The sequence below is a fragment of the Petromyzon marinus genome, chromosome 39, assembly GCF_048934315.1.
Source record: "Petromyzon marinus isolate PM22_M1 ecotype Great Lakes invasive population chromosome 39, UKy_Petmar_22M1.pri1.0, whole genome shotgun sequence".
In the NCBI taxonomy this organism is placed as follows: Eukaryota; Metazoa; Chordata; class Hyperoartia; order Petromyzontiformes; family Petromyzontidae; genus Petromyzon; species Petromyzon marinus.
In genome coordinates, this window is record NC_133705.1 from 16,623,305 (window position 1) to 16,638,789 (window position 15,485).

General features: G+C 53.5%; 1 protein-coding gene across 2 annotated transcripts in view; it reads right to left on the reverse strand.

Annotated features, from left to right (window-relative positions):
* LOC116950449 (rho guanine nucleotide exchange factor 16-like) overlaps positions 1-14,952 on the reverse strand; it is a 38,643-nt gene extending 23,691 nt beyond the window's left edge. Inside the window, exons 1-4 of one of the 2 annotated variants that reach the window (XM_032968199.2) lie at positions 14,552-14,952; positions 6,238-6,347; positions 1,300-2,506; positions 839-890 (exon numbers count right to left, since the gene is read on the reverse strand). In XM_032968199.2, the coding sequence (XP_032824090.1) occupies positions 839-890; positions 1,300-2,166 (919 nt within the window). In that variant the 5' untranslated portion in view covers positions 2,167-2,506; positions 6,238-6,347; positions 14,552-14,952. Of the gene's footprint in view, positions 1-838; positions 891-1,299; positions 2,507-6,202; positions 6,348-14,551 lie in introns of both variants that reach the window. The other variant, XM_032968198.2, reaches the window with a different exon arrangement.
* Between the last annotated feature and the right edge of the window lie 533 nt (positions 14,953-15,485).

Here is a 15,485-nt window from a genome sequence, read left to right on the forward strand (position 1 = left end):
CCAATCATTACGACTATCAAAAATAATCTATGCCTCGAATTTCCTGGCTGGCTGCTGGCTTGGGCTCCTTTCTACCCCAATATTCACCGTGGGTATTGGCTGCTGCGGGGCCGTTGCCACCGAAACTAGCTGGGTAACCGGCTCCAGGCGATTTCCCGTCGAACAAATCAACATCGAGTTGAGACTGCGAAGAGGTGGTGAGACACAGAAGAATGAGCACGGCTAAATTGCCCTAACTTTTCAATCTGTGCTCATATTAATGCAACCTCCCACCAGAGTATTCTTTTTAATCCTAGAAAATAAATAAAAAACAACCTCACACTACATATTACCTTGGCATATTATTATTACGTTAGGAAAATGCAGAAAACTCTGGTGCTCCGAGTGCAGGACTGAGAGAAAAGCACAAACCTCACAGCTGTCTCTTATTTTCCGTTGCACAGCAACCAATTATCTTCTCGTAACATTCAACAGAACCATAAACGATACCATCATAATCATCACGTCACATCAGGTACAATTAACACTCACGCCTACACAACCGCAATGTATCATCCTCAACAACCACAGCAGCGAGGATCAGTAATGAGGTGCAGGACTTGGTGATGTGCAACAGAGGGCATCACTCCCACGCTGACCACTCTGAGCATTCCAATTCACTTTCAGTTCAAATACTTACGGCTCATCAGATGTTCGCGTGGCGCGCCTATACCCTCGGCTCGGTTACGATGTCCCCGCTACTGCCACCAACACAGTCACAGCACCAACATCGACTTGCGTGCGTGCGAGTGCGTGACCGGTGAGGCACGATGAATGAATGAAAGGGAAAGTCGCTTACTCTTGTCGAAGGTGTTTCTCCTCCTCAGGGGTCGGTCCATGATCTGGAATCCCTGTGGCACAGGGCAGGATGGCACGACGGAGCCGCGATGAGTGGGCTGGTGGCACGGACGCCCGCCAGGCGCCACCCGCGCAGGAGCGAGGCTGCTAACGAGCGACCGATCGCCGGTCGGTCGCAAATTCAAAACCGGTTGCATGCACGAATGTTGAACTTCTTTCGCACCGTACGTAACCAACCGCGGTAATCGGAGGTTCCGGACACATGCTCGCGATGACGTTGAGAGCAAGAGGGACATACGAATTAATTCTACAGGCACGGGTCGAAGACAACACTGTTAGCGAGCGGGGGCTTGGGCAGGGCTCGGCTAGAAGGCCAGAAGGGACGATGACCGACGGTAAAGACTGACGGCAGCCACGTAACCCTCTCACGTCCCGCATCAACGCTGCCCCTCGGCCTCTCACCTTGACCTTGCCGCGGGTTTTGGTCGTCGCCACCGTGGCCGCCGTCGCGGCGGCCGGCGGCTCCTCCTCGGACAGGGCCTCGAGCGGACCCTTGCCGCCGGGCCTGCCGCCGCCGCGGCAGCCGCGGCCCTCGATCACGTCGCTGAAGTCGACGGCGCGGCGGTACGACTGAGCGCGCAGCCCCCGCGACAGCCCCGGCCCAAACCCGTCGTCGTCGTCGTGGTCGCCTCCCGCGTCGCGCTTCCCCTCCCACTCCTCCTCGGGCTCGTCGTGCTCCCCGTGATCGTCGTCCCTGTCCCGCTCCACCACCACCACCTCCTCCCTCCTATCCCTCACGCCGCCCGCAACCCGGCCGTTGCCGGAGCCCGCGTGCCCCGCCTGCCCCGCCTGCCCGGCCTGCCCCACGCATCCCGCCTGTCCCGTCCACCCCGTTGCCGACCCGCCGGGGTTCACCGGAAACTGCACTGCCACCGTGGCCCTGTGGCCCCTCGGGACGAGCGGTTTGAGCGCGGGCACCCCCTTCTTGGAGAAGGCCGACGCGGAGGAGGCCGACCTCCCCTTCTTGGCGGCCGTGGCGACGGCGGCGGTGGCGGTCGCGAGCGACTTGGGGATCATCTGCTGGCTGCCCGTCCGGCGCGTGCACACCTCGCCGAAGGCGCTCAGCGCCACCCTGCCGCTGCGCTCTTCTCCGCCGCCGCCATCGTCACTGGCTCCGGAGCCACCGGGGGGCGACGAGGGTGACGTGGGTGACGATGGCGACGAGAGCGACGAGGTGATGCTGCAGCGCTCGAGCCGGCCTGCCAGCTCCTCGCCGGGCTCCGCACGGCGGTTGTTGTGGCCGTGCGGAGGACCGCTCCTCGGCTCCATGTGGGTCGGTCGGTGGGTCGGTGGGTCGGTGGGTCAATGAGTGGGTGGTGGATGTGTGGGTGGGGTGGGTGGCGAGCGTTGGTGGACGACGGGAGGAGGGGAGAGGGGTGCGTGCCGAGTGGCGTCGGTGGTCACAGGGCTCCAACGTTGTCCCACAGTTTCGATTCCCGCTGCAGTTCTCCAGAGACTATTTGCAGTCCGTGGGGGGTTACCAAAGCTGGGCAGGTGAAGTTAAAGACTGTGTGACGGCAGGAAACGTCGGATGCTCCGAGCGCAAAATCAGTTCCTCCGAGCGTCACTCAACGAAGCGCGTTTAGGCAGAGGACGTCACGGAATATATCTGCAACAGAGGAGGAGATTTCACATCAGCGGATTGAGCGAGCGATCAATGAGGCTCGCTGTGCGCCGTGGTGGAACATCGTGGATTATGAATAACAAACAGACAGGAAGTAAATTTCTCCTACAGGGAGTCAAGTCCATTTCAAATAAAGAGTTTATTTCCACCCATCAGCCTATTCGCCTTCCGGACCAATGTTTTGAAGTATTAATCGTTCAAGCAGGTGAACTGCGCCAGGCTTACGTGGGCCGGTAGTCGGGTTAGGGCCGCTGCTATGTAACCACTGTCGTTTGAGCAGCGCTCGTCTCAGACCGGTCTCCTCACAGCGCTATTATTGTCGACGGCGTCAAATCGTTCCGTTCCTGCGATATGACGCCGACGTTCCGAAAAGCAAATTTTCCAAAATGGGTAGACTCCGAAGTAACGGCGCTTTTTGCACGTAACATTTACGCACAACCTTGTTGAGTTTCAAAGCTGGCGACCGCAGTCGATGGACAGCAAAAACGTGTCACTCGACGCGGAGTGACAGGCTTTGTGTCTCTTTCCAATATACTTTCACGAATGGATTTTCTGTCGAAGCCCCCCCCACCGTCAAACCTGTGCTTGGTGGGGAGGGTCGCTTATTCTCCTCTGCTACCCCCACAGTCTCGCTTCCTCCAGCCACCCGTGCTGTCAACTCCCCCCCCCCCGCCCGCCATGTTCACGGGCTGGTCCCAGGCCTCCTCCGCCTATGACTAGCGGCCTCTCTCACTCCCTCGCTCTATAAAACACCGGCACGTTGTCTCTACAGCGTCATCCCAAGTTGTGGCCGCAGGAAGGCACCGCAAGGGATCCACATTGTTACTGTGTTGAAGTTTCAACAAAGACAAAGATCCCCCGTATAGCCTTAACAGACTGTAGGGGCAAGTGCTGTTAGCGAGCACCTATGAAGCAAGGTAACGGTACACGAGGGGGTGGGTGGCCAGCACCACGCCCGACCGCCTTTGTCTCCCTAGTGGCAATGTTTACACACCGCACCAGGTACTCATTTGAGGCTTAGTCGACCTAGGGGAGGCCCGGAACCGGTTCAGATAATCGTCACTGGTGTTGGCCGTGAGCGGGAATCGAACCCGGGTCGCCAGGTTCATAGCGCAGCGCGCTAACCGCTACACTATCGCTACCCACACGCACACACGCACACACACATACATACATATATATTTTTTTCAAATGATACCAACCTGCACTTTACCTCGCCTGCTGCCTTCCCCGCTGCCTTCCCCAGACTGACTGGGTCAAGCGGCGCGGTGCGTCTTTACAGAAAGATTTACGATTGACATCCGTGGTGCGTGCCGCGGGGACTACGCCGATGTCAAACTCCGCGTTTTACCACAAACACTCATCCCGGGTGCTTCACCAGAGATGCGTCGCCTCTGTAAAACCTCGCTCGGACGAGGGTTGTTTTAGTTTTAGCCCCCCCCCTCCAGCCCACCACGCGTGCGATTAGCTGGTACGTCAGCAGCAGAACACACACACAACAAAGATCCCCCATATAACCTTTACCAGACTGTGAAGCTGCTATTGCTGAAGGCCTGCACAGCACACGAGGGGGTGGGTGGCCAGCACCACGCCCGCCCAGCAGCCTCTGTCTCCCCAGCGGTGACGTTTGCACACCGCACCAGGTACACATTTGAGGCTGAGTCGACTTAGGGGAGGCCCAGAATCGGTTCACATGATCGTCGCTGGTGTTGGCGGTGAGGGGGAATCGAACTGGGGTCGCCTAATCACTGCACGAGCGCTCCCATAGCTCTCAATCCCATACGGTTTGGCCGTGTTCTTGTAGAGGGAAACTGAGTTTTCAGGTCCACACGGCGTGCTGCCGTCTCAATACGGGCACATAAAAATGTTTGTGTCAATTTGTGTTTCTCCCTTGTGGTGGGACTTTGTAGTAGGGTGAACGTTGAGATTTGTAATAAGGTAGGGCACTGATAAAAGGTTTACAGTATGCGCCTCCCACACACACACACACGCAAACAAACACACGCAAACAAACACAAACACACACGCAAACAAACACACAAACACGCACGCAATTTTCCCAGCGCTCCACTCCGCCTGCCGATCGACCGCGTGGGCTGGGGGGGGCATCGCCTTGCATCCACTCACTGTGTGTCTGTGTGTGTGTGTCTGTGTGTGTCTGTCTGTGTGTGTCTTTGTATGTGTGTCTGTGTGTGTGTCTCTGTGTCTGTGTGTGTGTCTCTGTGTCTGTGTGTGTGTCTCTGTGTCTGTGTGTGTCTGTGTGTGTGTCTCTGTGTCTGTGCGTGTCTGTGTGTGCGTGTGTCTGTGTGTGTGTGTGTCTGTGCATGTGTCTGTGCGTGTGTCTGTGCGTGTGTCTGTGCGTGTCTGTGTCTGTGCGTGTGTCTGTGCGTGTCTGTGTCTGTGCGTGTGTCTGCGTGTCTGTGTGTGTGTCTGTGTGTGTGTCTCTGTCTGTGCGTGTCTGTGTCTGTGCGTGTCTGTGTCCGTGCGTGTATCTGTGCGTGTCTGTGTCTGTGCGTGTGTCTGTGTCTGGGTGTGTCTGTGTGTCTGTGCGTGTCTGTGCGTGTATCTGTGCGTGTCTGTGTCTGTGCGTGTGTCTGTGTGTCTGTGTGTGTGTCTGTGCGTGTCTGTGCGTGTCTGTGCGTGTCTGTGCGTGTCTCTGTGTCTGTGCGTGTCTCTGTGTCTGTGTGTCTGTGCGTGTCTGTGTCTGTGCGTGTCTGTGTCTGTGCGTGTCTGTGTCTGTGCATGTGTCTGTGCGTGTGTCTGTGCGTGTGTCTGTGCGTGTCTGTGCGTGTCTGTGTCTGTGCGTGTGTCTGTGTGTCTGTGCGTGTCTGTGCGTGTCTGTGCGTGTCTGTGCGTGTCTGTGTGTGTCTGTGTGTGTCTCTGTGTCTGTGCGTGTGTCTGTGCATGTCTGTGCGTGTGTCTGTGCGTGTCTGTGTCTGTGCGTGTCTGTGTCTGTGCGTGTGTCTGTGCGTGTGTCTGTGCGTGTGTCTGTGTGTGTCTGTGTGCGTGTGTCTGTGTGCGTGTGTCTGTGTGCGTATGTCTGTGTGCGTGTGTCTGTGTGCGTGTGCGTGTCTATGTGTGTGTCTGTGTCTGTCTGTGCGTGTCTGTGTGTGTGTCTGTGCGTGTGTCTGTGTGTGTGTCTGTGTGCGTGTCTGTGTGCGTGTCTGTGTGCGTGTCTGTCTGTGTCTGTGTGTCTCTGTGTGCGTGTGTCTGTGCGCGTGTGTCTGTGCGTGTGTGTCTGTGCGTGTGTCTGTGCGTGTGTCTGTGTGTGTGTCTGTGTAGTGGGGAGCGGTAGTGTAGTGGTTAGCGCTACGCTGCGCTACGAACCTGGCAACCCGAGTTCGATTCCCGCTCACGGCCAACACCAGTAACGATTATTTAAACCGGTCCTGGGCCTCCCCTAGGTCGACTCAGCCTCAAATGAGTTCCCGGTGCGATGTGTAAACATCGCCACTGGTGAGACAAAAGCGGCCGGGCGTGGTACTGGCCACCCACCCCCTCGTGTGCCGTGCCGGCCTTCATAGGTGCTCGTTAACAGCACTTGCCCCCAAACAGCCTGTTCAGTCAGTACAATCCTTGTGCAAAACACAAGCAGATCATCGCTATAAAACCCCCACTTGGGGGTGACGATGCAGCACGAGTCGTCTGTTTTCATCGCTTCCGACAGCCATCGGTTCTCACCTGCTCACACCTTCTTCACACGGTCGCGTAGTTACCGTGTCACGCGCACTCTCTCGGAGAGGTCGGCGGGAGGCGGTCGACTGCCGGGCGGGCCGCTTGCCACGAGTGTGCCCAGGGCGAGAGCCGCGATGAGTGGAGACGCCTCCTTTGTAAGGGGGGGGGAGAGCTGTGTCAACAAGCAAGTGCCAAAGTCGCCCTTCCGGCCGTACACAGCCCAACACACACAGAGGGGGGGGGGGCCTCCTTCCTACGCGGGAAGCTCGACACGAAAAATGATCAAAGCAAGTCAGCGAAAGTCACGCTAAACAAAGCGACTGATCGCATTCCACTTGTAGTCATCAACTAAATGTTTACGTGCAGCTTCCCCTGTCAATCCACTGCTGGATGAGGAAACCCCCCCCCCCCCCTTCCATTCTGTGCAGGTTTTATTTGGCCATACTTCACCACCCTGGTCAGTGTGCGTTGGTGTAGGACTGCAGGTGAAGGCAGGGGGCACAGCAGTAGGATCATAGCAGTAAAGTACAACGGTGGATGTTGCTGCTGCTGCTGCTGCACTACCCTCTGCTGCTCAGGAACCACAAAGCTAAGCAGGCTCAAGACTAGGGACAGCTTGGATGCTATATGCCGCTCCTGAGTGCAGAATCTATTGAAGAACTTTAACTGGTGAAAGTTGGCAACGTGGGTAAAGATTTGGTGGGCACCCTCACTCTCCTCAGATAGATCTCCTGGAAACAAAAAAAAATTATTCTTGATTTGAAGCTTTCGTGGTTCTTACGGTAAAGTCATGTAGGTAGAAAAATAAGCAGTTTCACTGCTGGATTATTTTTTTTCCGCCTGAAGACGACCACTTGTGTTGTGATCGAAACGTGATTCTTTTGTATTCTTAAGGGCACAAAACTTGCATTGTTGCCCCTGCAAAGATCGTTCATCTCGTGTCCAATCAAAGCAACCTCGGCGAGACATCCACTTGAGCATGACGTGGAGTTGCCATGCAGACGACGGTGACTGGGCCGAGGCCGTCCATTCACCACGCTTGAGAGCGCGGTTTAATCGCGCTTGCGAGGGAGTAAGGCCCGGATTCGAACCAAACTTCCCAGCGGTGGTTGACTCAGTCTCTCCGAACGTCCAGCCACCTCCCTGTGCCCCGTTTCGTAGTCCCCGTGCGATGAACTCCGAGCCAACTTTGACGTGACTCAAGAGAAACATTGAAATTGTGCAACAATCCTGAAGCGGACCTCCTAGTACCAGTCACCTGGGCGTGTTTATAGGGCCCTTAAATTCAACCACAAAGTGCCTCTCCGATAAAAGTGGGCTCTCGGACAGCCTAAATAAACGTGGTGCGCCACTCGTCTCCAATGGTGGAAATTCCATATTCCTATGGTGAATACCCGTCTCTCCGTCTCTCCATAGTGGAGAGACGGTTCTTCACTACTATCATGTTTTTGTACTGTTTGTTTTAATGTTCTTATCCACCCCTACTGAACATCTGTGAAAAAGAGCTTCATAGGTCATCAAATTCCTCCAGTATTAATACCTTTTCTGATACTGAAATATTCTGATTCTCCACAGGACAACACCAGGAATGAGTAGTGGCAGCTGCGTCTTTTTTACCGACTGTGGAAGAGCTCATAGGCCGATTTAACACGTAGGCTTTCGCGACCAATATTATTCATAATAAAGGTTTTTGGGTTAGATCACGTTATTTATAAATGTGTCGTAACCCTCCACCACCCGACACGGCCAATCAGCAAAATAGTGTCACGTTGACAAAAGACTAATAGTTCACTACTTTAGCCCACCGGTGTGTTGAAGAGTGAATCGACAACATTTACAGTTTGCGTGCGACGTTTCGCTGGTAATTACATTCAGCATCATCGGGCAATTCGCCAGAATGGTAAAGCCCTCGCTTGCTCCCAGTCTTAAATAGAGCAGCAGGGTGAGGTCATCATTTAACTCATTTCAGGTGCAGTGATTTGAGGCAGAGGGGGTATTGTAATTATATAATCGATTGGTAATCAGTCAATGGTTATGATTAGTAATGAGTTGTAGATTAGTAATTAGTGTGATTATATGCTACGTTAGTAATCCGTTAATTAGTATGTGTTCCCCTATAAGGAATTGTAATATGTATTATTTAATAATACGCTTCCAAGCCGCACCAAGCCTGTAGCTGTCAGAGCGATTAAAGTTATTTCTATTCCTCTCAATTTCAATGGATTCTCTAATTAGTCTTTGCCAGTAATAATTAGTTTTACACAACACTTCAACGTTATCAAAATCAATTGAGTGTCCTTGTTGACAAGCATGTTCTGCCACTGCCGACAGTTGTGTTTGAGATAATTTAATATTTCTTTGGTGTTCTTTTAGTCTTATGCTGATGTTACGTCCCGTCTGTCCAATATAGCATCTGCCACAAACAATTAATCCGATATACACCTTCTGTTGATAATTTAGGCAATGCGTCTTTAGTGCAAGATACTAGTTTTTGAAGCTTATGTACTGTCCCAAATCTTACTGTAATGTTTTGCTTTTGCAAAACACGGGCTAATTTGTCAGTTACTCCTGAGATATATGGAATTTTAATTGTTTTAACAATCTGATCGCTTTCAGCAGTATTGCTTTGCGATCGTGATTTGGCATTCAGTGATCTGTTAATTTGAGCATTATTGTAGCCATTCTGTTGTAGTGCTTCTGTAACGTGTTTGATCTCTCTCACTAGACTTTCACCATCTGACACTGTTTTATGTGGCAGATGCTATATTGGACAGACGGGATGTAACATCAGCATAAGACTAAAAGAACATCAAAGAAATATTAAATTATCTCAAACACAACTGTCGGCAGTGGCAGAACATGCTTGTCAACAAGGCCACTCAATTGATTTTGATAACGTTGAAGTGTTGTATAAAACTAATTATTACTGGCAAAGACTAATTAGAGAATCCATTGAAACTGAGAGGAATAGAAATAACTTTAATCGCTCTGACAGCTACAGGCTTAGTGCGACTTGGAAGCGTATTATTAAATAATACATGTTACAATTCCTTATAGGGGAAACACAAACTAATTAACGGATTACTAACGTAGCATATAATCACAATAACACACATTACAACTAATTACTAATCTACGACTCATTACTAACCATAACCATTGACTGATTATCAATCGATTATATAATTACAATACGCCCTCTGCCTCAAATCACTGCACCTGAATGAGTTAAATGATGACGTCACCCTGCTGCTGCTCTATTTAAGACTGGGAGCAAGTGAGGGCTTTACCATTCTGGCGAATTGCCCGATGATGCTGGATGTAATTACCAGCAAAACGTCGTACGCAAACTGTAAATGTTGTGGATTCACTATTCAACACACCGGTGGGCTAAGGTAGTTAACTATTTGTCTTTTGTCAACGTGACACTATTTTGCTGATTGGCCATGTCGGGTGGTGGAGGGTTACGACACATTTATAAATAATGCGATCTAACCCTGATAGGCCGAGTTGAATCATGACCAGAATGTAAACTGATAACTTTGTGCTATACTGCAGTCGAGCTTTCTGATGAATGGACAAGTTAACCGAGTAGTACAGTGCAGTACAAATAATAATATAAAAACAACTCCAGGGTAATAAAGTTTTCGGGGAGGGCCGCGCCAGGAAAAACAATGCAGGGTCAAAAGGTCACCGCTGTCGGTCCACGTTCCTCTGATTAAAGCCACACGGAGCTCCGCGGCTGTGATGAACCACTCCCGTGATGGGCCACATCGCGGGAAGAAATGAGCTAAGGCCGTGACACGCACCGCGAGTGACGAACACGACGGGGAACGCCTCACAAACAAGAGGGGGCCCTCTTTTGAAGGCGACGCAACCGCTCCCAAAATATCCCTTCCCGCTTGCAAAAGAGCTGGCATGGCTCACCGCCGTCGTGATCGTCATCAGCCACGGGCTATCCACTGCTGGACCCAAGGCCTCCCCGTCCCTCGCAGGCCAGCGCCGTTAGCGTCAATCTCACTCCTGCACACGATCTCATTTCACCGCACCATCCCCGTGGCGCGGTCTCTCCTTGGACTGCCATTCCATCACCAGCCTCGTATATTGGCCATCATACCATCTACCAATGATGCATCCTGCCCAAGTCCATTTACATTTATTCATGATCAATATGACGTCTCTGAATCGAGCTTGTTTCCTGATCCATGTGCTCCCTTTGCTCTCTCTCCCTGTGGGAAAATCCAAGCGTGCTCCCCACCGCACTTGCTGAGCGCACTTTTAAGACTGTGTTACCTTTGTCAACCGAGTGGCAGCAGAAGGATGTGCCAAGGGCACCCCTCCTCCCCCTCCCCCCCCCACAATGTATTTAGGTGCCCCCCAAAATTGATCGGTGTGTCTCTCTTCATGTCCTCTGTGCATCTTTTTCCCGTTTATGTTGCCATGTTCTGCTCATCTCTCTTTCCATGTCTCTGTGTTTGTCTTTCTCTGCGATGGGACTCTTCCGCCCGTGTGTCTCTGTCTCTCTGTGTGTCTCTGTTTCTCTGTGTCTCTGTACCTCTGTGTGTGTCCGTGTCGTGGGGAGCGGTAGGGTAGCGATTGGCGCTTATGCTGCGCTACGAACCCAGCGACCCGAGTTCGATTTCCGCTCACGGCCACCAACACCAGTGACGATAAGCTGAACCGGTCCTGGGCCTCCCCTAGGTCGGCTCAGCCTTAAATCAGTACCGAGTGCGGTGTGAAAACATCACCACTGGGGAGACAAAGGCGGCCGGGCGTGGTGCTGGCCAACGACCCCCCTCGTGTGCCGTGCCGGCCTTCACAGGTGCTCGCTAACAGCACCTGCCCCAGCAGTCTGCTAAGGCTATTCGGGGGATCTTTGTGTTTGTTTTTTTGTGTTTGTGCGTTCCCGTGAGTTTGTGCTCGACCCTCTTCATGTCATTCTCTGTGTCTGTTAATGTATCTCTCCATCACTCTGTCCATTCCCACGTCTCTCTGCATTCCTCTCTCCTACCCGGGTTCTCCGGTTTGTCCCTCCACATTGAGAAACGTGCGTTTCGAGTACAGTATACGGCCGCTACACATTCACACGCGTTAAGCCACTTTGTTGAGCAATCACTTGTGGCCAGGTCGCTTCCGAAAGAGCTCCTTAGCTCAGTGGACCTTACCTGGTGAAATTTAAAATAAAATAGTTTCGTTTCGTTTTACCCACCCATCAAGACGGGGCACTTCTGAATGACAGGGAAGCCGCCACACGAGAGAATCACTCCACCAACTCTGGCTTGCAGGCAGAACGTCAGGCGCAACCGCGCAACCTACTTGCTGCACCGTCTGTCACCGGCTCGCTGCCCCTGCGTGTCCACGCGTCTCGCAGCCTCCATCTCTGATTGCCGGTGCGTGTCTCTGATTACAGGTGCGTGTCTCTGATTGCAGGTGCGTGTCTCTGATTGCAGGTGCGTGTCTCTGATTGCAGGTGCGTGTCTCTGATTGCAGGTGCGTGTCTCTGATTGCAGGTGCGTGTCGCTGATTGCAGGTGCGTGTCTCTGATCGCAGGTGCGTGTCTCTGATCGCAGGTGCGTGTCTCTGATTGCAGGTGCGTGTCGCTGATTGCAGGTGTGTGTCGCTGATTGCAGGTGCGTGTCTCTGATTGCAGGTGCGTGTCGCTGATTGCAGGTGCGTGTCTCTGATTGCAGGTGCGTGTCGCTGATTGCAGGTGCGTGTCTCTGATTGCAGGTGCGTGTCTCTGATTGCAGGTGCGTGTCTCTGATTGCAGGTGCGTGTCTCTGATTGCAGGTGCGTGTCGCTGATTGCAGGTGCGTGTCTCTGATTGCAGGTGCGTGTCTCTGATTGCAGGTGCGTGTCGCTGATTGCAGGTGCGTGTCTCTGATTGCAGGTGCGTGTCGCTGATTGCCGGTGCGTGTCTCTGATTGCAGGTGCGTGTCTCTGATTGCAGGTGCGTGTCGCTGATTGCAGGTGCGTGTCGCTGATTGCAGGTGCGTGTCTCTGATTGCCGGTGCGTGTCGCTGATTGCAGGTGCGTGTCGCTGATTGCCGGTACGTGTCTCTGATTGCAGATGCGTGTCGCTGATTGCAGGTCCGTGTCTCTGATTGCAGGTGCGTGTCTCTGATTGCCGGTGCGTGTCGCTGATTGCAGGTGCGTGTCGCTGATTGCAGGTGCGTGTCTCTGATTGCAGGTGCGTGTCTCTGATTGCCGGTCCGTGTCTGATTGCAGGTGCGTGTCGCTGATTGCAGGTGCGTGTCTCTGATTGCCGGTATGTGTCTCTGATTGCAGGTGCGTGTCTCTGATTGCAGGTGCGTGTCTCTGATTGCAGGTGCGTGTCGCTGATTGCAGGTGCGTGTCGCTGATTGCAGGTGCGTGTCTCTGATTGCAGGTGCGTGTCTCTGATTGCCGGTCCGTGTCTGATTGCAGGTGCGTGTCGCTGATTGCAGGTGCGTGTCTCTGATTGCCGGTACGTGTCTCTGATTGCAGGTGCGTGTCGCTGATTGCAGGTGCGTGTCTCTGATTGCAGGTGCGTGTCTCTGATTGCAGGTGCGTGTCGCTGATTGCAGGTGCGTGTCTCTGATTGCAGGTGCGTGTCGTTGATTGCCGGTGCGTGTCGCTGCTGTGTACGTAGCTTGCCACACAGCGATGGCTACGCGACACTCAGACGCTCATTGGACACTCACCTGACGGCAAGATACTGACCAGACACCATCCCACTCACCGGACCATCATAAAACACTCACCAGGCACTCACCGCTCACCTTTACACGACGTACATGAGCATCACGACTCACCACACGCTCGTGATAAGTCATCACTCAGCAGACGCTGGGCCACTCAGAGGAGACTCACCAATCACCCACACACTCACCAGGCCCCTGCTATAGCACAATCCCAGTGGCATAGTGGAATGTAACACAGCACCCAGGACTTGTAAAACAAGAATACAACAACTAAACCGCGTGGAACGACAACAGCAGTGGACAGTAACCGCACTTTGATAATGAAACCCAAGACGGACCATTCAGTAGTTATTTTGTAAATATCAGGACAGTGGTAATGATAATAATACGGTAGTCGTGCTTTTAACTCCCAAAAGCCTTTACCGAGTCTCAAGCACGCCTCGATAAGGATGGTCACGTGACACCGGGGAATGTTTAGCCGAGCCCAGACTTGATTGGTTGACTTCTTGTGGGATGACAGCCGGGATAACACTTCAAAGCGCCGCACAGATAGACTCGGAAATCCATTGCCGAACTGCCATCTACTGGCCACCGTAAGCTACTAAACTAGTTACGTGAATCGTTCACAGCCGTATTGTTGTTACCATGTACGACACGACACGTGCAGCATGTCGCGTCACTCCACTGCTGGACGTTGGTCTCCCCACGTCGTGGTCAGTCCGGGTTGGTAAAAGCAGATTAGTGGCAGCATAGAAGTGTCGTCCAACAGACAACGGTGTTCTTACTTTCTAACACAATGCCCACGTTCATGTGGCGGGGGTCTGTATATCCGTAAGATGGCCGCCATTGACTTGCTTCCCAGAGTGGACGTCTGTGAAAAAGAGCTTTATAGCTCATCCGATTCCTCCAAGCATCAATAAATATTCTGATGTTACAGACCCTGGAAGGGGTGACGGGCGAAGTGAAACCCATCGCTCAGGCACAAACACGCTCGTAGTTCCTGAAAGTTTGGACCCAGTCGCTCGGTTTCGGTTTGCGTGGTCACGGCACTGATTAAAGAATGTGTTTAAAGTGCAGCAGGCACAGACTTGCTCACGGACTGCACATATATCGTGATCATCGGCCAAGGTCAGTCCACTGCAGGATGAAGGCCTGATCCCCAAGTCGCCCGAGTGTGTGTGTGTATATATAGACAGAGTACACGCTGCTAAAGAGTTAAATGCTGCAACAGGCACCTTACAGAGAACACATTTATCGTGATGTCCCCCAACAGTCTTCTCTAAACAACTCGTTCAGTGGCTAAAAGCGGTCTGCAGGGTACAGAACCGTGGGAGGTTCCATCAGCTGCTGAGCAGCAATGAAGAAGGGTGTTAGAATCATGAGTGGGGATTCAGAGCTATGCATGGATCATCACGTGCTTTAGTTTAAAGCTATGTAAGCCGTCTCGATGTGCTATAAAGAAGGGCCTTTACCAGGCCCCCCTACTGTATATCAGATTAAGTAATTGGAATCTGCCGAGTTTGTGTTGTTGGTGTTAAAAGTTAAAGGCGCGCGCGTGCGGCCCTGCATTTGTTCGCACAGTTTGACTGCCGCGCCGGGAGAACGAGAATCGACGCGGCGACCCTCTGCATCGCAAGTGGACGGGTGGTCCACCACCAGCCGTGTAACATACCTCTGGGGTGAGTGATGTCCCCTGCCTGGTAGGCACAGGTCCGCGAGAGCTCGATCTGAAGTGGCTCGGCGATGATCATCGACCAGCACACGCAGCTTGCTGTCGGGAACGGGGTGGGGGGGAGGCCAATTTATAAAAAAGTTTCGTCCTTCAAACCTCTCCCTCTCTCTCTCTCGTCCTCCTTCTAACCACCCTCATCGACCGGGCACGGCGCACGGCGATTACGAGAGGAGGTGTGGGCGAGAGGCCGGTGTGGGAGGCAGCAAAGGTGGGGGGGGAAGGTGGGAGGGGGGATCGTAAGGAAGTGATGGAGCGACACGCACGGTCTCTCCATGCCGCACGACGACTGCCTTCGCCTGCTGGTGAAAGAATGCGTGGATCATGGGGCCTTGGACCACAGCTGCGTGTAGTTACAGGGCCACCTGGTGGCACAGGTGCGACCCTACACCTGGCGGCACGGGTACGACCCTACACCTGGCGGCACAGGTGCGACCCTACACCTGGCGGCACGGGTGCGACACTGCACCTGGCGGCACAGGTGCGACACTGCACCTGGCGGCACGGGTGCGACACTGCACCTGGTGGCACAGGTGCGACACTGCACCTGGCGGCACGGGTACGACACTGCACCTGGTGGCACAGGTGCGACACTGCACCTGGCGGCACGGGTACGACACTGCACCTGGCGGCACGGGTGCGACCCTGCACCTGGTGGGACAGGTGCGACCCTACACCTGGTGGCACTGGTGCGACCATGCACCTAGTGGCACGGGTGCGACCATGCACCTGGTGGCACGGGTGCGACCATGCACCTGGTGGCACGGGTGCGACCCTACACCTGGTGTGGCACGGGTACGACACTGCACCTGGCGGCACAGGTGCGACACTGCACCTGGCGGCACGGGTGCGACACTGCACCTGGTGGCACGGGTGC